Source organism: Myxine glutinosa, chromosome 12 (genome assembly GCF_964187855.1).
Source record: "Myxine glutinosa chromosome 12, kmMyxGlut1.1, whole genome shotgun sequence".
Taxonomy (NCBI): domain Eukaryota; kingdom Metazoa; phylum Chordata; class Myxini; order Myxiniformes; family Myxinidae; genus Myxine; species Myxine glutinosa.
The window spans coordinates 35922685-35947844 of NC_136272.1; the positions used below are offsets into that span (position 1 = coordinate 35922685).

The 25160-nt window shown below is 41.2% G+C and overlaps 1 protein-coding gene across 4 annotated transcripts in view; it reads left to right on the forward strand.

Annotated features, from left to right (window-relative positions):
- The window catches only part of HERC2 (HECT and RLD domain containing E3 ubiquitin protein ligase 2), a 425948-nt gene that overhangs the window by 271749 nt on the left and 129039 nt on the right, over positions 1–25160 (forward strand). For 3 of the 4 annotated variants that reach the window (XM_078766738.1, XM_078766740.1, XM_068132745.2), the window contains exons 57-69: positions 40–148; positions 1296–1377; positions 1702–1845; positions 4963–5053; positions 5363–5540; positions 5633–5714; positions 10499–10670; positions 10937–11081; positions 11189–11414; positions 13289–13475; positions 13693–13882; positions 14357–14482; positions 14900–15085. In XM_078766738.1, the coding sequence (XP_078622864.1) occupies positions 40–148; positions 1296–1377; positions 1702–1845; positions 4963–5053; positions 5363–5540; positions 5633–5714; positions 10499–10670; positions 10937–11081; positions 11189–11414; positions 13289–13475; positions 13693–13882; positions 14357–14482; positions 14900–15085 (1918 nt within the window). The remainder of the gene's footprint in view (positions 1–39; positions 149–1295; positions 1378–1701; positions 1846–4962; positions 5054–5362; positions 5541–5632; positions 5715–10498; positions 10671–10936; positions 11082–11188; positions 11415–13288; positions 13476–13692; positions 13883–14356; positions 14483–14899; positions 15086–25160) is intronic. The other variant, XM_078766739.1, reaches the window with a different exon arrangement.

The following is a 25160-nucleotide window of genomic DNA, read 5'->3' on the forward strand; positions in this document are numbered from 1 at the left end:
TTTATTGTTTTGTTTTTTTGTATGTGCTGTTTTTTTCAGTGCCTTAAAGAAAACATCTCTGAGCTCAGACTCTTCTAATATGAAAACTAAAGTTTGTGTTTGGGGTCTCAATGATAAGGACCAGTTGGGTGGCCTCAAGGGATCAAAGGTATGAACTAGAACGGCACTTGGTAGAGTGCATACCTCCGCCAGGCTGAATAGTTTACGTTTGTATCCTACTGATATGCCGGATATAAATCCAGACCTGAACCAAAATGTCATCGTCTTGTCTTGTCACCTAATCAACTAATCTACCCAGTTTTGTCATAACTCTATCTCAACTTTTTGAAATATCATGCTGGAAATCAATTTTGGTCCCATCTCTCTATGATGAAGAATCACTTTGAAATTTAATAAAATTATTGCATCCGGATCCGAAATCGGATCTTCACACCTTGTCTCACCCTCAACATGCACACCAAGTTTCGTCCGAATCCGTCCACAACTCTTTGAGATATCGTGTTCACAGACAGACAGACAGACAGACAAAGAGACAGAGGTGAAAACATAACCTCCACCCACCTTCGGTGATGGAGAAAATTAAAAGAAGCAAAAATGCTTTTTGGCTCCATATGTATCACACAAAATTTCAAAACGTTTGACTCCACTAACTATCCCCACCTGCCATAGTTAAAGCATCGATATGTTCCATTCGACACTTAATTACTTTGATGGTTCAATGCTTAATAAACCGAAAACTAACTCGCATCTCTAATTATTTATACAAAAGAATATTCATCTTCCACCGAGTGTGGTTTATTTTTATTTTTTTTATTTCTCTGATGTCCATTTGGGTGTACTTAATGTAGCTTTGTGTGCTGAATACTGCACAGCAAAGATACATAAAATGCGCACGAATGAATGCACAGTGCCACGTAACTGCACGTGCTGAGCACAGTGCTGCTCTGGCCATGGCACACGAATCCATTCAACGTTGCCATTTAATATAACCTCACATTTTCAAAGCTTTTGTCACATTACATCTCCGAACCAGAGGCTCTGACTTACAACTGAATATTATCACGATGACCATCCATATAATGCAATACTGAAAGCGCCACAGCACTTGACGGCTTTTATATTTGTTGGTTTGTCGTCATAAAAATAATAATTTATGATTTTCAGAAATCTTATCCTATGTACTTCATTTTCTACATACCTGAAAAATAATAACAGCCGTGTGCAAGGATTTTAGTGGTGCAGTTTTATGAATTTTGACTGAGTATATAATGAGCTCGACCTGCCTTCCATCATAGATTAAAATTCCCAGCTTCTCAGAGGCGTTGTCTGCATTGAATGTGGTCCAGATCGCTGGTGGGTCAAAGAGTCTTTTTGCAGGTGAGTTTTACCAAAAGTAATGTTTCTTCATCGGTGAACTGTTGAACATTTGTACATGAGCATTGTTCATTAATTTGAGCACTGAGCATCCTTTTTTGTACCTCGCCTTATATTCAACTTTTATTTTTTCATGAGTCACATCAGTTGTTTTAATTCTTTGTTTTAGAATGCTCTTGTTATAATTTATTTCCAACCAAATATCGATTTACATTTTCAGTTGTCTCCATGTACCAGTTGTTGACAGTATGATTGCTGATTCCATTATATACCAATGTCATGTGTCGATTAGGTTAAATAGACTGCCCCTTTGTGTTTATGTTACAGTTACAGTGGAGGGAAAGGTGTATGCCTGTGGTGAAGCTACCAACGGGAGGTTGGGCCTGGGCCTATGTTCAGGAAATGTCTCCGTTCCACGGCAAATATTGGGCCTCAGCGGCTACATCATCAAGAAGGTTGCTGTCCATTCAGGTGAGTGTCAAATGGTAAAAATATCACAAATATATATAGAAATACAGTCACGTGAAAAAGTAAGTACACCCCATGTAAAGTTTTGACTTTTTCAACATATTTCAACATACAGCTATTTGATCTTCATTTCAACAATATTGATAGATAAAGGTGATATAATATAACAAATATCATGAAACATTTACATTTTGTAGTCTATTGTATAATTTAAATAAACATAAATGCAAATTTCGCATGTGGAAAAAGTAAGTACACCCTTTGCTCTAATAGGTGGTATTGCCCCCTTTGGCAGAAACAACCTCAAGTAGGCGTTTCTTATAACTGTCTACCAGTCTCTGACATCGACTGGGAGAAATTTTTGACCACTCCTCCATGCAGAATTCTTTCAGCTGTGCGAGATGTTTGAGGGGTTTCTTGCATGCACAGCTCGTTTCAAATCCCCCCACAACATCTCGATGGGATTTAGATCCGGGCTTTGACTTGGCCATTCCAGAACCCTCCATTTCTTTCTTTTCAGCCATTCCTTGGTGGATTTACTGGTATGTTTAGGGTCATTGTCATGTTGCAAGGTCCACCTTCGGTTGAGCTTCAACTTTCCGACAGATGGCCTCACATTATCCTCAATAGTTCAGTTGCCACCTATGATAAACCCTATGTGAACCTGGAAATTGTCAGTACTATAAGGTTTTTGGTGGATTAGTAATGGTTAAGGGTTATATATGACAGAACCACCTCTTGCCGCTGCAGCAACTTTGGGTGAATTTCCGTTGTTTGCATAAATCCAAGATGGTCACTGCTGACCTTGGTTCAAATAGAAAATCAGCAATAACTTTTGATAGAATCAAGCTAGAAGGATGATTTTGGTACCTACACATAGGTTTTCACAAATGGCAGATGCAATGAAAGTGTCAAAAAAAGTTTTTGCTGTTGCTACACAACCATAATCCAAGATGGCCACTGTTTTGATGTGGCTAAATAGCTAATCGGCCATAACTTTTGATAGAATCATGCTAGAAGGTTGATTTTGGTATCTACCCATAGGTTTTCCCATATGGCAGAGGCAATGGAAGGCTCAAATTATGGTTTTCATGTTTTTAGGCCCTTTCTAGTCAACTCAAATCCAAGACGGTCGCAATTGACACTTGGTAGGAATCAGATTTAGAAACACGAAAACAATATGACAACCAAAATGTTTATTACATTTTTAAATAATAACCTTGTTGGGTCCACGAACACATATTCATTACAATAAAATAATTCATAACATCCCATCGAGATCTAAATCATATAGCGAAACATATAGTACAGCGAAAAACTCTTGACCCGTTTTCAGCAGGTCTTCATGTGCAGCCGTCTCCTCTCTGATGACAGAGTAGAGCCCTGGAAAGTCTCCTTCTTGGAGTTTGCTGAGGGCGGTGATCTTTCCCTTGTTGAAGGGATACGACACTGTGTCACACCCTGTCACCGCATGCATTCCAAGGAGTATATATGTATTTTATGTTTATATGTATTATATGTTTATATGTATTATATGTATTATATGTTATATTATATACATAACATATTATATTATATATATGTATTATATGTTATTATATTTATTATATTATATTTTTATATGTTTATATGTATTATAAGTTTATATGTATTATATATGTATTTTTACAATTGGCCATAAAACAAATATTTTACTGATTGACTCGTATTATGAGCCGTGACCATCTCATCTAAAATTGTAAATGGATGTTCGGCTCTGTTCATATGTTTATTTGCTAATCTCAGATGCAAGTGATGTAACCTTCTGGTGTTGTATAGCTGCATGGTTTTGTTATTTGGTTTTTAATGCAATGTTATGCTGTTATGGTTGCGTGGTTATATTCGTCTCGCTTTGCGATACTATTACAACGCCCGTGTGTGTGTGTGTGTGTGTGTGTGTGTGTGTGTGTGTGTGTGTGTGTGTGTGTGTGTGTGTGTGTGTGTGTGGCGTGCGTGCGTGCGTGCGCGTGTATGCATCTATATATTATTGCTTTAGAAATGGTTTTCCTTAAAATGCAAATGCAAAACCTTAAACATAAGATGGACTTCCCATAGATAATATTTTATTACTAACTCTGATGTCATCGATCACGTGGTATGGCAGTCATATTTGATTAAAGGCGAAAAATTAGACGTAATTTTCTCTGAAACTGCTCAACAAAGGTCAAAGGTTTAAGAATGACTGGGATGGTGGTGGATAAACTTAGCAACTCCTCATCCGTAAAATATCCCATCTGGTCTGCGCCTCAGATAGCCTCCTGATCAAACTCCTACCGCATGGCTTCTCGTGCCGATCCATGTTTTTAATTAGATGCGGAGGTGTGAAAGGCGGGTGTCTTGCGCCTTAAAGCCAGGCTTTCTCCGGGTAGGTGGAACTCGTTAGCCTTGGCCGGCAGTCTGGCTAGGAGAAGGACAACTCTGATACCAAACCCGGGTGGGTGGTACTCGTTCGCCTTGACCGGCAGTCTCCCAAAAATGGGGATAGAGGCACTGTTGTCTCGAAGCAGAATAGTTCACCCCTCCCAGCCCTTTTTGTTCTGTGAAGAGACAACTTTTTACATTTGTCTTGTTTCAATCCAAGGGGCTGGTTGTTCTGCTTTTGTTTTCTTTGTGTAGCCCACACCTTGAGTGGCCTTTGGGTTTTGTGGCAGGCAATATCCCGTAATTTTTTTTTTTACTTCACAAATGTCATCAATTTCCCATGGGTGATAACGATGACATCGGTGAAGTGGTATTCCAGGTATAATTGGATGAAGTGAAATCTTTATCTGAAATATGTGAAACTTCATATATCTGATCTATGGCCGATGTAACTGAATAATTAAATGTATGACGTCATCAGCCACATGGCATGGCAGCCATATTGGATTAAAGAAAAAAAATGGACACCATTTTCTCTGAAACAACTCAATAAAAAATTGAAACCTGGCACATATCATCAACTCCCCATCATCATTATTACCATTATAGTTTAAGTCCGTTCAAGTTTAAGTAATGTAAGTAATGTAATGTTATGATATTACAGCTGTATGTTTTTTTGTTTTTCTTCCCATGGCTTTATCTTTTTGTGCCTATATGCAGGGGGTCGGCATGCCATGGCACTCACAATTGACGGCAAAGTGTTTTCATGGGGAGAAGGCGATGATGGAAAGCTGGGACACTTCAGCCGCATGTATAGCTTTATTTATACCAATCAATTTCACATAAAGGAGTGTTGTTCAAATGCTTCTTGTGCTGGAGATTAAAGGTCACTTTGGCTTTGAGTCTCTACACAAATTATTTGATTTGCAATGCTGAGGTACAATGTTATTGTCTCTCATTTTAACTTTTTGCTGCATTGTTTTTTTTCCCCTCCCATATAAAGCACATTTATGTATTGTGGGCAAACCACGATAAGTTCAACGTATTCTTTGTTATTGACATAGTATATGCAAAAATAGGAAGTACATATGACTACAGTGAATACTGTTTGTGAGAGCAGGAACTCGGACAAGCCGAGATTGTTGGAGATGCTCAAGACAAAGCGCATCAGGGATTTGGCGTGTGGAAGCTCTCACAGTGCTGCCATCTCCTCCAGTGGCGAGCTTTACACCTGGGGTCTTGGCGAATATGGGCGCCTTGGACACTCCGACAATACCACGCAGCTGCGGCCCAAGCTGGTATTGATCCTGGGGTTCTTAGTTTTATCCTTAATTGTTTGAATTTTTCCTCAAATATTTTGACCCAACTTGTGTACTTTGTGTCTTTTCAGGTGAAGGCTCTTTTGGGACACCGTGTTGTCCAGGTGGCTTGTGGGAGTCGTGATGCACAAACTCTTGCACTCACCGATGAGGGTAGGCAGCACTGCCATGATGCTCATTGAAATCACAGGATAAACATTTTATATTGTACCTAAGAATAGTATTGTTATGAAATCAAGTCGAGACCTCTTCAGATATGAGGCTTTATTGAAATCTATCTCCGCATACCCTATAACACAGAATAAAAAAAGATACTGTTAGAACTACAGAGAAAGAACGTAATAGCATTTACCACTAATCTATAAGCAAGCGAATAACCACTTAGCATTCCTCTTCATACCTTCCTCAAGTGTCTGCTCACAGAATACAGAAACGAAACCAACATTCTCCTTCTTACACAGCATTCCTTTATATCCACTTCTCAATGCCATCCCACAACTGGATCTTCTTCTTCATATTTCAGCACGAGTATACAATTTGATATTTTATATTCACCATCTGGTAGCTTACAGTCGTGGCCAAAAATATTGACACCCTTGCACTTTTTTCAAAGAACTCACAATTTTCTCAAAAAAAAGTGGAAATTGACAAAGGTATTTGGTCTCCACAATTCTTTGTTTCACTGTTAATATTACAGAACCTTTGTTTTTGATTCAGAACGTAATATATATACTTTTGAATCGGAAAATAAAAAGAAATGGCATTGACAAAATTATGGACACCTAATAATAATAATAATAATAATAATAATGCATTTATTTTATATAGCACTTTTCAGGAAGCCCAAATACGCTTTGACAGAGTGCAAAACATAATGCATAGCAAAACATAAAAACAATTGCAAAAAAAGAAGAATCAATAGGGAAATATTCAAAGCACAAAGGATGGAGAAGGAGAGGAGATAGTCGGGGGTTAGATGCTGTGGGTTAAATGTTGAATGCAGTGTTGAACAGGTGGGTCTTGAGTGATGTTTTGAATGTGGTGAGTGCGGAGGAGTCTCTGATGGTGTGAGGTAGTGAGTTCCAGAGGGTGGGAGCAGCGATGGAGAAGGCCCTGTCCCCCCAGGATCTGAATTTGGTCCGGATGGGGGGGAGGGGGGGGGGGAGGGTCAGGAGGTTGGTACCAGCAGAGCGGAGGTTGCGGGTGGGAGTGTGTCTGGAGAGGAGGTCAGCCAGGTAGGATGGGGCCAGGTTATGGAGGGCTTTGTAGGTCAAGAGGAGGATTTTGTACTGGATTCTCTGGGGGATGGGGAGCCAGTGAAGCTTGTAAAGGATGGGGGTGATGTGGTCACGGGTCCGGGAATGGGTGAGTAGACGGGCAGCGGAGTTCTGAATGTATTGGAGTTTATTGGTGATTGTTGAGGGTGAACCATAAAGGAGGCTATTGCAGTAGTCCAGACGGGAAGTGATGAAGGCGTGGATGAGGGTTTCGGCAGCCACGGAGGAGTGGGATGGACGGAGACGGGCGATGTTTTTCAGGTGAAAGAAGGCTGTCTTTGTGATCTGTTTAGTGTATTTGTCGAAGGAGAGGGTTTGTCAAAGATGATGCCAAGATTCCGGATGTGAGGGGAGGTGGATACTGGGATACCGTCGATGTTGAGGGCAAAGTTATGGGTGGATTTTATGAGCGTTTTTGGGCCAATGATGATTATTTCAGATTTATCATAGTTAAGTTTGAGGAAGTTGATTTGAAGCCAGGATTTTATTTCAGTGATGCAGTTTGTCAGGATAGAGTGGGTGGTGGTGGAGATGGACTTGGTGGAGATGAAAAGCTGGATGTCATCGGCGAAGCCGTGGAATTGGAGACCATGACGGCGGATTAAGTGACCGAGGGGGGACAGGTAAAGGATGAAGAGGAGGGGGCCAAGAACTGAACCTTGGGGGACACCTTGGGGGAGGGGAGCAGTGGGGGATTTGCAGTTATTGATGGAGATGAACTGGCGTCTGTCAGAGAGGTATGATTTAATCCAAGAGAGGGCAGTGCCGGTAATGTTAAAGGTGGTTTCAAGTCGGGTGAGGAGGATGGTGTCAAAGGCGGCGCTGAGGTCGAGGAGGATGAGAATGTTGAGGTTGCCAGAGTCAGAGGAGAGGAGAAGGTCGTTGGTGATTTTGAGGAGAGCAGTTTCAGTACTGTGGTTGGAGCGGAATCCGGATTGGAATGTTTCATACAGGTTATTGGCAGAGAGGTGATGTTTGAGTTGAGTGGCTACAGCACGTTCCAAAACTTTCGACAGAAAGGGTAGGTTGGAGATGGGTCTGAAGTTGTTTCGGGTGTCAGGGTTTAGTCCAGGTTTTTTCAGAATGGGGGTAACAGCAGCAATTTTGAGGGACGGTGGGACGATGCCTGTAGACAGGGAGGAGTTTATTGTTGCAATGATAAGTGGAGAGAGAGCAGGAAGGGAGGCCTTGACAAAGCTGGAGGGGATGGGGTCAAGAGTGCAGGTGACAGTTTTCATTCCTATGAGGAGTTCAGAGAGGTCAGTAGGGGAGACTGGGGAGAATTGAGACAGGGGATGGCAGGATAAGGGGGGGCAGGTGGTTTGAGGGGGAGCGGGTGCAGTGGTGGTCAAGCTGTTGTAGATGTTTTCAATTTTGCGTTGGAAGAATGAAAGGAAGGAGATGCAGTTGTCTACTGTGAATGACTGGGTAGTGGTGTTCAGGGGGCTGAGGAATTTGTTTATTGTAGAGAAGAGTGCACCTGAGAGTGCACCTGAGACTTAATATTTGGTATCACAGCCTTTGGACAAAATAACTGCAGTCAAGCGCTTCCTATAGCCATGAATGGGCTTCCTGCACCTCTCTACTGGCAGTTTGTCCCACTCTTCTTGTGCAAACTGTTCCAGTTCTCCCAGATTTGAAGGGTGCCTTCTCCCAACTGCTGTTTTCAGATCTCCCCACAGGTGTTCAATGGGATTTAGATCTGGACTCATTGCTGGCTACTTCAGAACAGTCCAGCGTTTTGTCTTGAACCATTCCTGGGTGCTTTTTGAAGTGTGTTTGGGGTCATTGTCCTGCTGCAAGACCCATGACCTTCGATGGAGACCCAGCTTTCTGACACTGGGTTCAACATTGTGCTCCAAAATGCCTTGGTAATCTCCTGATTTCATGATGCCATGCACACATTCAAGGCACCCAGTGCCAGAGGCATCACAGCAACCTCAAAACATCACTGAGCCTCCTCTATGTTTGACTGTAGGGAATGTGTTCTTTTCTTTGAAAGCTTCATTTTGTTTTCTGTAAACATAGAGATGATGTGCTTTACCAAAAAGCTCTAATTTGGTCTCATCTGTCCACAGGACATTGTCCCAGAAGGATTTAGGCTTGTTCCGGTGTGTTTTGGCAAACTCCAGTCCGGCTTTCTTATGTCTCTCTCTCAGCAGTGGAGTCCTTCTGGGTCTCCTACCATAGAACCCCCTTTCATTGAAGTGGCGATGGATGCTGCGAGTTGAAACTGTCGTAAGATGTGTCTGAAGGCCAGCTTGAATCAGTTTGGCAGTTGATTGAGATTCTTTATTCACCATTCGAACAATCCTTCGCTTCAAACCTCGATCAATTTTTCCCTTGCGCCCACGTCCAGGGAGGTTGGCTACAGAGTGCCATGGGCCTTAAACTTCCTGATAACATTGTGTATGGTGGACACAGGAACATCAAGGTCTCTGGAGATGGATTTGTAGCCTTGACATTGTCTATGCTTGGCTGCAATCTTGTGTCTGGACCTTCTCAGACAATTCTCTGGTTTTTCTTTGTTTTCTCCATGCTCGTTGTGGTACACACAGTGACACAAAACAGCAGAATGACTCCTTTTCTCTATTCAAACTGGTTGAATGAGTGATTTTTATATTGCAGGCACCTGCAACTCACCACAGGTGAGTTCAATTTCAACGTAAAGGAGAATCACCTGCTTGAAATCTAATTATTTCTAACTTCTAAAAAGTGCCAATAATATTGTCTGGGCCATTTTAGGATTTCTGTCTGAAATAAGCTAAGATTTCGTAATTTTTTCAGCTTTTTTGTTTTGTTCCACTGCAAACCAAAGAAATACATATGTGGATACCAAAATATGTTTTAATTTCAACAATTTTCTGGAAAAAATGGTGCATTATTTGAAAAAAAGTGCAAGGGTGCCAATCTTTTTAGCCACGACTGTACCTTTGAGCTGTTTTATCTCAGTTTGTCGCCTGACTCAACTTGAACAGTCATTGTGGTGCCTCTCAAGCAGGGTGTTACATCCATCAGTACGCTCTCCTTCAGAGAGGACTTCACCATCTGTTATTTGCTGGCATTTTCTCGTGGACACTTAAAATCCTACAATATCTTTCAAAAAAAGTGGGTCATTTTGCCTTGTTAACCTGTTACTTCAATAATTGCATTCATTGTTACCTATCACTGAAGTCACATCACTTATCACGTTTCTCGTGTTCCAGTTACTTTTGTTCTGCATTTTATAAACTTGAAGCAAAAAATTTTTTATTCTTGTCTTTTCAAGTTATTTCCTTCTCAGGCGTACCTTACCTGACTTCTTTTCCCCAATATGTACCTGTGGCAGACCATTCAATTATTAGTCCCCTACCCAGAGAGGACTATAGGTTTGCTCTCTGTCTGTCTGTCTGTCTGCCCATCTGTCTGTTGCACTTGTGGTTTTCTCCACTCTTTTCCATACCCTATAACATGTTGAACTGAAACTTGTTGCATGGTTTTATTATGTTAAGTTACAGAAGAAGTTTGAGTTTCGGGGCATTTTGCCAATTTTCTTACGGAGTTATTGCCGTTTTGCTTGGAACAAGAACATTCTTTGGGACAGGTAGGGGACATGTATTGCAAAGCAATGCTTCCTCTTGTTCTAATGTTTTCCCTGTCTTGTTGTGCTGGATCTTGCAGGACTGGTGTTTTCTTGGGGTGATGGAGACTTTGGCAAGCTTGGCCGTGGAGGCAGCGAGGGTTGTAATATTCCACAGAATGTTGAACGTCTAAATGGGCAAGGAATCTGCCAGATCGAGTGTGGAGCTCAGTTCTCACTTGCACTGTCCAAGTCTGGCATTGTATGGACTTGGTGAGCATAACAAGAATATATATTTTAAATTGGTGTCGTTTTATCATCCACCTTTAAATCATGAACTTTCTGCCGACATTAATAATTATGATATTCATTTCAGAGCATTGTTTTGAGGTGTCTATATCATTTTACCTGGTCTGAAGTTGATGCCGTGAGGACTTTTAAAATTGAATACGAGATCCTTTTTTTTGTTCATAATGTAGGAAAACATTCCTGGTACTTAGGTAGTTGAGGTTAAAGAGCAAATTGTGTTTGTTTGTTAGGGGAAAGGGAGATTACTTCCGCCTGGGACATGGGGCAGACTTGCACGTGCGCAAGCCACAGGTGGTCGAGGGTTTGCGGGGAAAGCGTGTTGTGCATGTTGCTGTTGGAGCTTTGCACTGTCTGGCAGTCACGGAGAACGGCCAGGTGAGCTAGTGCAATCATTTGATGCAGTTGATGATTGGAGACCTGATTGGTCATCATTAAGTGCATTCACAATCTGGGAAGTTCATTTTGTTTTTATCATTTTGTAGGTTTACGCATGGGGCGACAATGACCATGGGCAGCAGGGAAATGGAACAACTACGGTCAATCGCCGACCTACGATGGTGCAGGGGCTTGAGGCATACAAGATTGCACGTGTTGCATGTGGTTCTTCTCACAGTGTAGCCTGGACCACAACAGATGTGGCCACTCCTGCCACACATGAGCCAGTGCTCTTCCACACAGCACGTGACCCCCTTGGGGCATCCTACCTCGGTGGGTAAAATCTTGAGGTTGCACTTCTTTTGAGATTCGTTCATAATAAAACATTCAAATCGACTTTAATAACTATTTCACCCCTCTTATACTGCTCGAGTGCTAAAAATTATTTCCTTTCACTGTTTATTTTTTTAAACCCAAGATAGATGTTTTTCTTATGAATAAAAGTCTTTATGAAGAGAAGACAAAACAAATGTTTAGACAAGCAAACAAGCAATGATTTTTCAATAAAAAACAGATTTTATAAAGTTTTATTATCTGATGTAAGATACAAACATAATCCTAATTATCTTATACAAACCTTTATTACATGAATATGTAAATGCAGTTCTTTAAATGATTAAATTCTCACCTAATACAGCCAGCATTCCTAATGGCCTGTTGCATTGCCTGGAAATCTACCAAATATTGGGATAGAAAGATGAAAGAGGGCTTTACATATTTTCCAAGAGAAAAAAAAAACCTCACTGAAGGTGTCATACATTGGAGCATGTGCCATGGAGTTTTAATTTCCAAGGTCCCAATGCATTTATTTTTTAATGTATGTTTTACACACACACACACACACACACACACACACACACACACACACACACACACACACACACACACACACACACACACACACACACACACACACACACATACACACACACACACAAACACACACACACACACGATGGTGGCGACGAGGTCGTTCCGCCTCCCTCTCACCTGGGACGGAGAGGACCAAAGGCTGAGTCAAATAAATCAGTTTCGAAGACAATAAAGATTGACTTGAGAACAGCAGCTTTGACGGGAAAAGATAGTGGTCGGTGTCGCATCGTTAGACATGTCCTTGGGTGGCCTGGTTCTGGAGCTTGGTGGACCTTGTGGGCCCGGGCTTTGATGGATCTCCTGTAGAGCCCTGTCTGTTGAGGATTTAATAGAGCGAGGTGAGATTGAGGATTCGTGCCATGTGCTGCGGCTTTGATGTGCACGGCAGCTTTTAAGGGGCAGATCATCTAAGACGTGGCATAGCCTAGTGGCTTCCTGGGTTTTTCCGACTTCGTCGTGCTCTGAGCGATGGCCCAGGATTTGGTGACTCCCTTTTGAGCCATGTTATGCCTGCGGGGAACCGAGCTCCATGAGATCCAGTAAAATGCCGAATACAACAGCTTTGTGGGTGGCTTTGGTGGGGATAGAGGGAGGCACCCATGGCTCGATGGGTTTTTCTGATTCTAACTTGTTGAGGAGGACATGTACGTGTGCACAGGGAGGGGGGCCTGAGATTTGGTGGACCCGAGTGGAGGGGGGAGGGGGGGGGCTGAGATTTGGTGGATCCGAGTGGAAGGGGAGCCTGGGATTTGGCAGACCAGTGACAAAAAATTTTAAATCTCATTTTCAATTCAGGCTGTAACACAGTAAAATGTGAAAAAGTCGATGGTTGTGTATCCTTTCTGAAGGCACTGCATACACACAGACACATATACAAGCATACAGATACACACATATACATACATACACACACACACACACACACACATGTATATACAATACATGAGAGTATACATATGAAGATTTTGTTTTGTAATCTGATCAAAGATGGCCGATTGATGGCTTTTAACTCTCTACAGCAAAATTACTAAAACCACCGGGGGCTCTGACATTTGTTTTTTTTCTTCTTGTATGACTGTCTTCTACCTATAGCTCAGCTTTTTCTCATTTTTGTTGTTTTGTCTGTTCGTACATTGTTTGCATAGCACTATACTATTTTATCAGTATGTCTTCCATCTGCCCTTTGTTGTCCAACTCTTCCATTAACTGTGCCCTCTGGATGAGAAAGGTGGTGATCTAGTTTTTCTAACAATTCATCTCTTCCTCTTTTGAAGGACTGCATACAGACACAGAACTGTCGACAGGAAGTAAAACCATGGGAACAGTGCACAGAGTCGGACTATCAGGAGCCAAACCCTGCCGTCCATCTCTTACCAAGATTGTGCTATCATTTGATGGCAGGCAAGTCAAACAACAGGCATTGGCATATATGCTAACTGCCCTTCAACTCTCCTTTGTAAGGTGATGTTTGTTCTTTTTCATTTAATCTAGCAAATATTTAGTGTTGGGTTAGTATTATTTACATGCTCTACTGCAGTGCTAACGTGGCTTTGGTAATACAGTAGCCAGTTGTCTTGATGGAAAAACTAGCACACTTGGTGGAATGGAATTTGTGCTGTACTTTAACTTTTTAATGAGGATTATGTTGCAGAAGGATGCAGTTGTGATGCCTTAACAGGGATGCAGTGACGGTGGCCTTGATGCCAGCTAATATGATGGTGCCATCTGAACGACCAACATCTCTGGGCACGCCATCTGTAGAAATGTCACCGAGTCCAACACTCGTCAGTGAGGATACAGACTCTTTGGCTGGCTTCGAGGCTGAAGGAGCTGTTGGCCTGGGACCTTGGCTGGACAAACGCAGTGAGGTGAGTGTTTTTCACCGTCAAGGTCATCCCAGAGGTGTGTGCTTTTCTTATCAACTCGTTCAATGCTCATGGCTCACCTGAAAACATCATTATTGAGGTATGCACACCAAATAATCCACATAAAAGCATAAAGGCGTCAAAGAGGGTTTGAGACACACACACACACACACACACACACACACACACACACACACACACCCCATATCATTTGCAACTAGCATATGTATCCTTGCTACCCTGGCACACTGAATCCTGTGGTGAGGCTAATTTAGTCAATGTCTAATTTCTATTTGCTGCCATACCTCATTTTGCATTATGAAGATTTTATTTACACGAGATATATTGACCACATACAAAAATAAACCACACACAAAAAGGCTTTTATTTTACTGATTCCGCTTTGCATGAAGGCTCTCCTACCAGGTGTTGTTTGCACATGTCTGGCACATTTTTTTGTGCGTTTCGTGTTTCCAGACGACACTTTCGGATGAAGCTCCCACCCCATCCACCTCAACAACATTCTCACGCCCATTCATCCCTGTTACGGATGATCCACGGGCTGCCAGTATCATTGCAGAGACTATGACTAATGGCACGGAGGTACCGTCCATAGACAGCTTGGTGCCTTTTTGTAAACGTGCAGTTTTCCTTTTGCACTTTGAGCAACATAAATATACCTTTTTTTCTTGTTGGTGAAGCCATTGGGGTAGAAAGTGTTTTCCAGAAATGGTGTTAATTTAACCACGTATAATGCATTTGTTTATTCCATACTGCTCCTTTGGGTGGTAGTCCATGTTGATGCCTGTTGCCTGGAGATCTTTACAGTGTTGTCTGGAGATCTATTGCACTAATTTAAATGAAGTCCTTTAATTGTTAAAAGTTTAGTATACAATGCTTTCTTCGCCCTGTGTAAGGTTCTTTTTTTGTTATTTACTTACCATGGCCTTTTTATGGATTTATTTATTTTAAACCTTTTCTGAGATTTGTTCTTTATCTCCACTTCTGTTTTACGAATAGGAGCAGCGTAACCAGAATGCTCTGGCTCAGTCGAGCCCGCTGGATGAGTTCTCAAGCCTTCTTGTTGCTGAGGACACGCGAGCCCTTGTAGAGCTCCTCAAGCTGGCTGTGGCTGGCCGTGCTGGACAACGTGGCAGGGAAATCCTTGCTTCCGTTCTTGCTGCTATGGGAGCATTATATCCACAGGTGTGCATCTTTTTACCACTCCCATAATCTTCAATTGTGTGACGGATTTTCAAAAATATAATAAAATCATATAGGACCGATACTACAGAAAGTGCAGTGATTATGTTGCGTTCCGCAATGAAATGAGACTTTGAATTGCACTCCGAGCAGGTTTGAAATGCACTCCCGGGCCTGTTTTCCGCGTTACCATGCTCTGGTGGAATGCCTGAGCCAATCGTGAGACATGCTCATAAGTACTGGGTGCCCGGTCACCCAAATTAGTGACCCAAATGATGGCGACTCAGATGCGGATATGTTTCGTTCTGGGCGCTAATCACCACTAAACCCAATCGGTCCTTTAACGGACGTTTATAACCTACATGGCTTGCAATCAAAGACAATCAAATCATGCCGAGACCAAATGATGTTGTGAAACTGTGAACATGTGAAAAGCTCCACATGCAGGCAAAGCTCAATATTCAATCGGAAGAACATGATGCCAAACGAGATGCATTTTAATCTTAGAAATCCAACATGAAATTGGAGTTTGTTTATTGACGGTGCATTAAGATACGACCTGAGAATTGTCACAAAGCTGAACAAACCATGTCGGCATTGTTAATAACAGTAGTATCCTGAAAGTCTTTGAACAAAAGTTGCAGTGCAAGGCAATGATTTAATTAAAGTAAAACCTCCATTTAGCATTGTCACCTAAAATAACATTTAATAATATAGTTAATTGGTCTAAAATAAACTTAAATTTCATTCTCAGTGGATTTGATGACGTAATTTGTTAGAGTTAGAGCATCCGCTCTGAGTCGAGGAATTTGGCTTTTCAAACCCAGGCCAAGTCATCTCTCTATATTATAAAAGAAAGTTTTTGTTTGTTTGTCTGCGCAAGCTAATCTCCTGAACGGTGAAAGATAGGAGGAAACCTCTCGTACAAAAAATGTCGGGACGGGCCCCGGGAAGGTTTTAGGCTAGGTGGCGAGGCCGATTGAGGCCGCTTAGGCTGGGCCGGGCCCATTTCGCAATTAAAAGCTGAGCTGAATTATAGTAGTCAATCTTCTACGGCCGAGAGGAAAAACTGAATTATGGTAGTAAATTCATTCAAAAAGAACCAAAAATGTCGGGACAGGCCCCGGGAAGGTTATAGGCTAGGTGGCGAGGCTGGTCGAGGCCCACCTCGGCCGAGCTGGGCCCATTTCACAATTAAAAGCTGAGCTGAATTATAGTTGTCAATCGTCTACGGCCGTGAGTAAAAGCTGAATTATAGTAGTAAATTCATTCAAAAACAACCAAAAATGTCGGGACAGGCCCCGGGAAGGTTACAGGCTAGGTGGCGAGGCCAGTCGAGGCCGCATCGGCCGGGCTGGGCCCATTTCGCAATTAAAAGCTGAGCTGAATTATAGCAGTCAATCTTCTACGGCCGCGAGTAAAAGCTGAATTATAGTAGTAAATTCATTCAAAAATAACCCGGGCAACGCCGGGTGCTTTCAGCTAGTTAGTTATAATCAAAGTCTTTAAATATAGTGCGTGCTACTTCCTTCCTTGCTTGACGCTGAACATTAAAAAAGGATAGAGCACGGAAAAACTGTCATAGATTGGCAACCATAGTGCAGGCTTGATGGGCTGAATGGTCTCTTTCTGTGTTGAAGTTCCTTGGAAAGGAAGTCATCTATTTATATATTCTCCGTAGGTGATATGTCTGTCCGGGGGTGTGGCTACACTCGGTCTGGGAGGGGCTTCAAAAAAAAATCACCACCATTTTCTTTACTAGCACAGCTTTTAGGCCTCTTTTGTTAGGCCCACAGTGGCTTGCTCTCTCTCACAGTTTTATTTCAACTCTAATTCAATATCTTATTTCATTTTTCACAGTAGCTAACATGGTTTTAGACTCGGTTGCAAAAAACGGAAAGGAAATTCAATTAGAGCTACTGTTGAAAGAACGAAATGCATTTTAAAAAATGAGAAGGCCTGTAACATCAAGGCCATTCATTGAGACTTCCTCACAGCTTTATCTCGACTCTGATTCACAATCACAGTCGCTGGGATAGTTTAAGTCCCAGTTTCAACTAAAGTTGAGAAAATCGGCGAAATGTATTCCAACAGCCGCTTTGAATGTACCTGGTCGGACGAGATGTGAGTAGGAGGAGAATGGGGTTCTAGAACACAAAAAAATTAACATTGAAGTCAATGGGGGAAATTAAGGGGAATTATTGACTAGCAGTCCAGCTCACCAAAAATTGCACCCCCTTTCCTCCCTCCCACATTTTTCATTATACTCATACAGAGACCCAACGAATACTTGCGTTTCGTTTTTAGGTAATACCTTCATTTTCTTAAAAGCAGAATCACCATCTAAAATATTGATAAATATTTCATTCAAATTTAACTCTCGGTTTAGGTATCGCTGTTGAGCCAATATTAAATGATAAACTTCTCTTAATGATGTCATCTGACCCCCTCCCGAACCACATATCATTTTGAGATTATAGTAAATTATTTTCCAATTGTTTTCTTGATAATCACTTTTTTGCGTAATAAATACAATGTTTCAAAACACAAAAGACATTTCAATCAATCTCCTCATTTAAAAAGGATACTGAAATATATTGCACTGATGTAAAATTGAACAAAGATGATTTCAATAACTTTTGGATGAAACCTATTATGAAGGATAATATGAGCTACTCAATCCCGTTTAAAGGAAGGGCATTCTCTGTCTTTGGGAAGTCGTCAATTAAAGTAGTTATAACAAAAGTTTCACCACTATTTATGGAGATCTATAGCAAACTAGAAGAGGTAATGAAAGATGTAAAAGTGTCAAAAAAGAAAACTCTTTTTACTGAAGTTATCGAAAATGAGGATAAAACTATTAGCTCTAAACATGGTGAAATTTCAATATATTCTTTAATAACCCTAAAGATGTTAATCTTGATGAAATGAAAGATGTTAATATAACAGGAGAAATGTCATTTCACTCAATCGTAGTTAGGCACCATTTTAAAATTATATTTAACATTAGAAATACTAGCGGGGTCACCCGTGGGAATCCCACGGGCATGGATGTGTGTGACATTTCGACATATTGAGTAACATGCTGCACATTCATTTTTACAAAATGGTTACTGGCAAGTCATCAGATCCAGAAATGGTGTGATGAACACAATTTATTTATTTCACATAATATGTGACCCCTCACTCCTCTCCACCTGACACTCTCCTGTCTCCACCTGACACTCTCCTCTCTCCACCTAGCACTCCTCTCCTCTCCAATCCCTCACATTCCTCTCCTTTCCAATCCCTCACCTCTCCAATCCCTCACACTCCTCTCCTCTCCAATCCCTCACACGCCTCTCCAATCGCGCCTCACACTCCTCTCCAATCACGCCTCACACTCCTCTCCAATCGCGCCTCACACTCCTCTCCAATCGCACCTCACACTCCTCTCCAATCGTACCTCACACTCCTCTCCAATCGCACCTCACACTCCCCTCCAATCACTCCTCTCCAATCGCGCCTCACACACCTCTCCAATCGCGCCTCACACTCCTCTCCAATCGTGCCTCACACTCCTCTCCAATCGTGCCTCACACTCCTCTCCAATCCCTCACACTCCTCTCCAATCCCTCACACTCCTCTCCAATCCCTCACACTCCTCTCCAATCACTCACACTCCTCTCAAATCCCTCACACTCATCTTCAATTCCTCATACTCCTCTCCAATCGTGCCTCACACTCCTCTCCAATCGCGCCTCACACTCCTCTCCAATCGCACCTCACACTCCTCTCCAATCGTACCTCACACTCCTCTCCAATCGCGCCTCACACTCCTCTCCAATCGCACCTCACACTCCCCTCCAATCGCTCCTCACTTGCCTCTCCAATCGCTCCTCACTCGCCTCTCCAATCGCTCCTCACTCGCCTCTCCAATCGCTCCTCACTCGCCTCTCCAATCGCTCCTCACTCGCCTCTCCAATCGGCTTTCCCCGTCTCGTTTCTCTCGTTTTTCTCCCGTCTCGTTCTTTTTCTTGCTCCAAATCGGCCCGTCTCGCCCGTCGGAATCGGAAATCGGCCCGTCTTGCTTTCGTGCTTGCGCGTAAATAAATTGTGTTCATTACACCATTTCTGGATCTGATGACTTGCCAGTAACCATTTTGTAAAAATGAATGTGCAGCATCGAACTCAATATGTCGAAATGTCACACACGTCCATGCCCGTGGGATTCCCATGGGTGACCCCGCAAGTTTGCATTGACGTTCGTCGATGGACTCGTTCGCCCGTCTCATTCGTTTTCTTGCTGCATCCTGTTCAAGTCTGCGTTCTTCATCGATCGTCTCATTCATTTTGGAAATAGAAGTTTCCACGCAGCGTATGAATTGTCACGATCCTCAAGAGGAATTTGTCTCGTAATCATCAAATGATAAATGACAAGTAAATTATATTGTGGAAAATCAAAGATTTCAAATAAACCTATTTAAAGTGTATGCGCACATAACTAATTTTAAAAAACAAAGAAATATCTCTCGGTAATTTCCTGAAACATATTTTACTTCCGGCTAATAATGTTGAATGAAATAAAAACGAAGGAATATATGTCGGCATCATTGTTGACGTTTTTGTGACGACCGTCATCAAACGAAAAAGTAATATATCTTAACGGAAAAGCAAAAGCGAATTTTTAATATATATCGACACGTTGCCGTCGGTGTCATATTGGGCGGTGTATGATACACCATGACGCGATTTTTAAAAATATATCTCTGCATTTTCCTGCGTGTGTGGAATGTTCTCAATTATTGCTGACACCGAGTCCAAAACCATCGATAAAAATGAAATCATATGGTGAGTTAGATTGGAGATAAAGGCGTGAGAGAGACTCAATGGCCTTGAAGTTACAGGCCTTTGAGAATTCATTTCGTTCTATAAACGGCAACTTTCATCGGATTTTCTTCCCGTTTTTTTTCAACCGAGTCGAAAACGATGTTAGCGACTGTGAAAAATGAAATGATATATCGAATTTTTAATATGTATCGACACGTTGCCGTCGGTGTCATGTTGGGCGGTGTATGATACACCATGACGCAATTTAAAAAAATATATCTCTGCATTTTCCCGCGTGTGTGGAATGTTCTCAATTATTGCTGACACCGAGTCTAAAACCATCGATAAAAATGAAATCATATGGTGAGTTAGATTGGAGATAAAGGCGTGAGAGAGACTCAATGGCCTTGAAGTTACAGGCGTTTGAGAATTCATTTCGTTCTATAAACGGCAACTTTCATTGGATTTTCCTCCCGTTTTTTTTCAACCGAGTCTAAAACTATGTTAGCGACTGTGAAAATGAAATGATATATCGAATTTGATTTGAAATAAAACTGGGAGAGAGAGCAAGACACCACAGGCCTACAAAACAGGCCTCAAAGCTATGCGAGTTAATAAAATGGTGGATATTTGTTTATAATTATATGAAGCAACTCCCAGAATGGGTGGAGCTACTCTGCAAACCGAGTAAGCCACACCCCGGACAGACGCCCAACAGACAGACAGACAGACAGACAGACAGACAGACAGAATCATCTACGGCTATTATAATATAGATAGTAGTTCAATCTGTTAATGAAAAAAAGTATATGGATATAGACGGTAATGTTTTTTCTTCTCATTAAATATGTCATTATTCAAGTGAAGATTTTGTTGATTTTAAAAGTGATGATAGTGGCAGTGAGACTTTGTCTTCGCAAGACAGTTATGATACTGAGAGTTTGTGTTTTAACGATAGCTATGAAAGTAGTTTGATAGATTATGTTTATGAAAGCACGGATTATAGTGAAGATGATTTTTAGTTTAAGTAATCTTTTACTTGATTAATATGATTAATCTAAATGATATATCAGATGTTGGGCTTCTTGAATTCCCCAATACTCCATATGATAAATTAGAGAATTTTCTGGCTTGTGATAGTGAGATTAAACACAGAGTCAAAAGCCCATAAACAATGTTTATTCTGTGATTATATTTTAATTAATGATGATAAAAAATATAAAAAGAAACATAACTATTTTAAAATTACACCAAAAATGAATTGCTTTACAAGATTATTAATAAGAGAAATGAACGTTAAGTATGAGGGTGATAATACACCTTTCCTTACAACCGAAGAGATTGATAAAATTAGGATGATGTTTCAAGGATTGATGTTATTTGCTGTGAACAATTGTCATTTTCAGGGAGATATCAACACAAGATATTATATAAATAAAATCATGGATTATCTTGAAATTAAACCTGAACTCAGGATAAAATATAGTTTCTCAAAAAGCCTTTAAAAAATTGGATGACTTGTTTTCCAAATATATAAATACAGTCATCCCTCGCTATATCGCGGTTCACTTTTCGCGGCTTCGGTACATCGCAGGTTTTTCTCGCTAGTATATGTAAAATTATATCGCGGATTTTTCGCTATATCGCGGGATTTTTCGGTATAAATGTATTTTTATATACTATTATTTTAAATATTTTTGTGGTAAAATAAGCATTTTCTAGCCTAAAAAATTTAAAAACGTAAAAAAATAAGAAAAATACAGTTATTAAAACATATTACAAGAAATAAAATACTGTACATAGTGTACAGTAGAAGGAGAGACAGAGTCGTGCGTATGGAAAACGCAGATGCGGCAGCTTCCACTTGCGCTAGTTACCCACGTAATGGGTAACTGTAATGCTCTTTCTGGCTGTGCAGTACATTCATCATCGTCATCACCTTCATCGTCATCAGTACTGCACAGCTAATTCATCATCATCTTCATCACGCAAGTTGTAGTATTGAAGAGCCGGGGCTCTTGCTTGATACGGCCGAAATGACGGGCAAGACACAAACTCGTCCGAGAAGATATTTATTCTCAAAACCAACTCGGGAACACTGAAAAGCCCATTTATCGGGCTGAATTATAAAGCACAACCAGAAACCGAAAGCCACGCCTCTCAAGCGTGGCGTGCTTGGTGGTCACGTGATCAACAGGTGTAGCTGATTATACCCGCACGCGCGGCACGCTTTGGCGGTCACGTGACCAGCCACTCTGGCGCCGGGGATCCCCGCCGGTGACGTCACCGGCTGGAGCAAGGAGATTCTAATGCTGGTCTTGCTTGGGGAACCCATGGGTCGCTACAGTATCTTCAATGGTGAGTACCCATTAGAATTTTATATGTTGTTAAAATTACGTATGTTTAAGAGTGTAAAAAGTGTTTAAGAGTATAGGAAGTGTTTATAAGAGTATGGGAAAGGTTAATAAGAGTGTGGGGAGGGTCATAAAGCTTTAAAATATATATAAATAATAAAATAAAAATATGGTCGCTACTTCGCGGATTTTCGTCTATCGCGGGGGGTTCTGGAACGTAACCCCCGCGATAAACGAGGGATCACTGTATATGATTTTTTTACCCATTTGGGAAAACAAGATAAAATTTAACAACCATAAAAATCTTCCAAATTCATTAAGATGTCTCAAAGTTGGTTCAAGCGGATGTGGAAAAACCTGTTTGCTTTTCAAGATGCTCCTTACTCCCAACTTTTTAGATTATGATAATTTAATAATTTTCACAAAGTTAAGTTTTCGACCAGAGTATCAACTACAAGGTTTTAATGCGGGTCTACAAAAAGAAGACATAATCGGTTTATTTAAACTTCAAAACAAACTAAATGATTCTACAGACTTGGCATTTAATATGGAATATTTTTTTTGTGGGGGTGAACTTACTTTTCAAGATGACTTAGAACCAAAAGTTCATTGGAATTATGTTGAAATAATTCTAGATTTTGTTAATGTGACCTTTAAAATAAACAAAAACCACATTTGACATTTCGAAGCAAATAAATTGATCCTTGAAAGTGATGTAAACTGATATCGAACTCAATCCCCAGACAGTACTGTGTTAAACTTCTGTACGTTTTCCAGAAGTATCACTTTATTTTGCACATTAGCCAAAAAAAATTTCAACAAAAACAAAAGCTAAATTATGACTGGGATTACGGACAGTAAAATTACAGTTCAGTACTTCGTGTAACCCCCACGAGCATTCAGGAGAGCACGTACACGTCGAGGCATGCTGTTCACGAGATTTGCCAAGGTTTGGACAGGAATCGCTTGCCATGCAGTGACAATAGCCTGCTGCAATTCATGCACAGAGGTAGGCTGCTGGTCCAAGTTGTCGATTTGACGCGTTAATTCTGCCCACAAACTTTTCTCTATCGGATTCATATCCGGGGACATGGCAGGCCACTCCATATGCTCTACACCACGGTCAGCAAGAAAGTGTTGGATCATGCGAGCACGATGAGGCCGTGCATTGTCATCTTGGAAGACAAAGTTTCCTCGAAAGGCTGCACGAGCGAATGGAAGCAATGTTTCTTCCAGAATGACCCTGTACTTGAACTGGTTCAGGTTTCCATTCAGAACAACCAGGTCAGTTTTGCCCCCTGCATGAAAAGCAGCCCATACGGTCACCCCACCACCTCTAGCCTGGACTCTTGGCACTATACAATCTTCGTTGTGGGCTTCATGCACTTGTCTGCGCACTCGGACGCGGCCATCTTGACGATAGACCAGAAATCTAGACTCGTCACTGAAGGTCATGTGATTCCAGTGTCCTGGCTGCCATTGACGGTGCTCTCTGACCCACTGCAATCGGCGTTGGCGGTGTTGTCTGGTCAGACGTGGCTTTCTCAGGGGACGCCTGGCACGATAGCCTGCTTGAACCAGTCGTTGGTTGACTAGCCTTCTGGATACAGGCACATTTGTCAGTTGCTGCCACTCAGCCCTAAGCCGATTAGCTGACTTGGTACGGCCATTGCAGATTAACCGGTGCAGCTGGCGATCATCTCTCCTTGTGGTTCTGCGTGGACGTCCTGGCCTCGGTATTGGAGTAGGGACACCCCTCTGAGCATTTCGTTTCAGGATCTTTGACACCTGACCTTGAGTGATGCCATACTGCCGAGCAATAGCACGCTGTTTCATGCCAGAATTTCGTAAAGCCACCACTCCATGACAAACAGCATTGTCAAGTTGACGGACCATCTCCAGAGGAAGCGGCAATAACTTTTGTAGACGTGCAGCAGTTGTTTTCCACTAATACAGAACGCAACAACCCTTATATACCCGATTGTGAAGCCAATCGTCAAATGTACCTGTCCTTACATTTTGTCATGCCACCTGTGATATAATCCTGTTATTGACTTATTGCTGCGAAAGACAATCAGTGACATGGTTCTTTCAACAAAGACATCACCGAAGGGTAAAAGAAACTCACCAGATTGATATACTGAGTTCAGAAAGTAAACCCAAGTCAAGAAAAAATATATATTCCATATTAAATGCCAAGTCTGTATAAATTGAAGATATAACACAAAATATTTTGTGATACAAAAAAGATATCAAAACATAAACCCATAACTCGTGTTCTCAGTGATGATACGGACGATATACCTTCACCCCAAGATTTAGATAAATCAAAAAAGAACCTAGTTATCTTTGATGATTGTGTAAATGAGAGAAACCAAACGGTTATGGATAGCTACTACACAAGAGGGAGACATTCTTCTTGTAATTGTGTTTATCTCAGTCAATCATACTTTCAACTCCCTCGTCGCTCAATAAGAAACAATGCCAATACTTTTATTTTATTTAAGTTAAATTCAATAGATGTAAATCATTTTTGGAGAGACAATTGTTCTACATTATGTAGTAAAAAGGAATTTGAGGATTATATGAAACACACGACTGGAAAATATAAATATATTGTTGTGAAACAAGATGAGATACAAAATGATATTTTTTATTTTATAAATAATGACACATAAATGACAACTATTATTTTTAATCTTGTGGGTAAATCTGCTTCAGGAAAAACTTTCATAAATCTAGGCTCTTGAATATTAAAAATGAAAAGATTGCAAGTGTTTTTTTTAAACACCCTATGATTCGTATTGTAGGTACTACAACCAGAGCAATGCGACCAGGAGAAGTAGAAGGTGAAGATTATTACTACATTTCAATGGAGGAACATAGGCGATTGAGGAACGAAGGTCAAATATTTG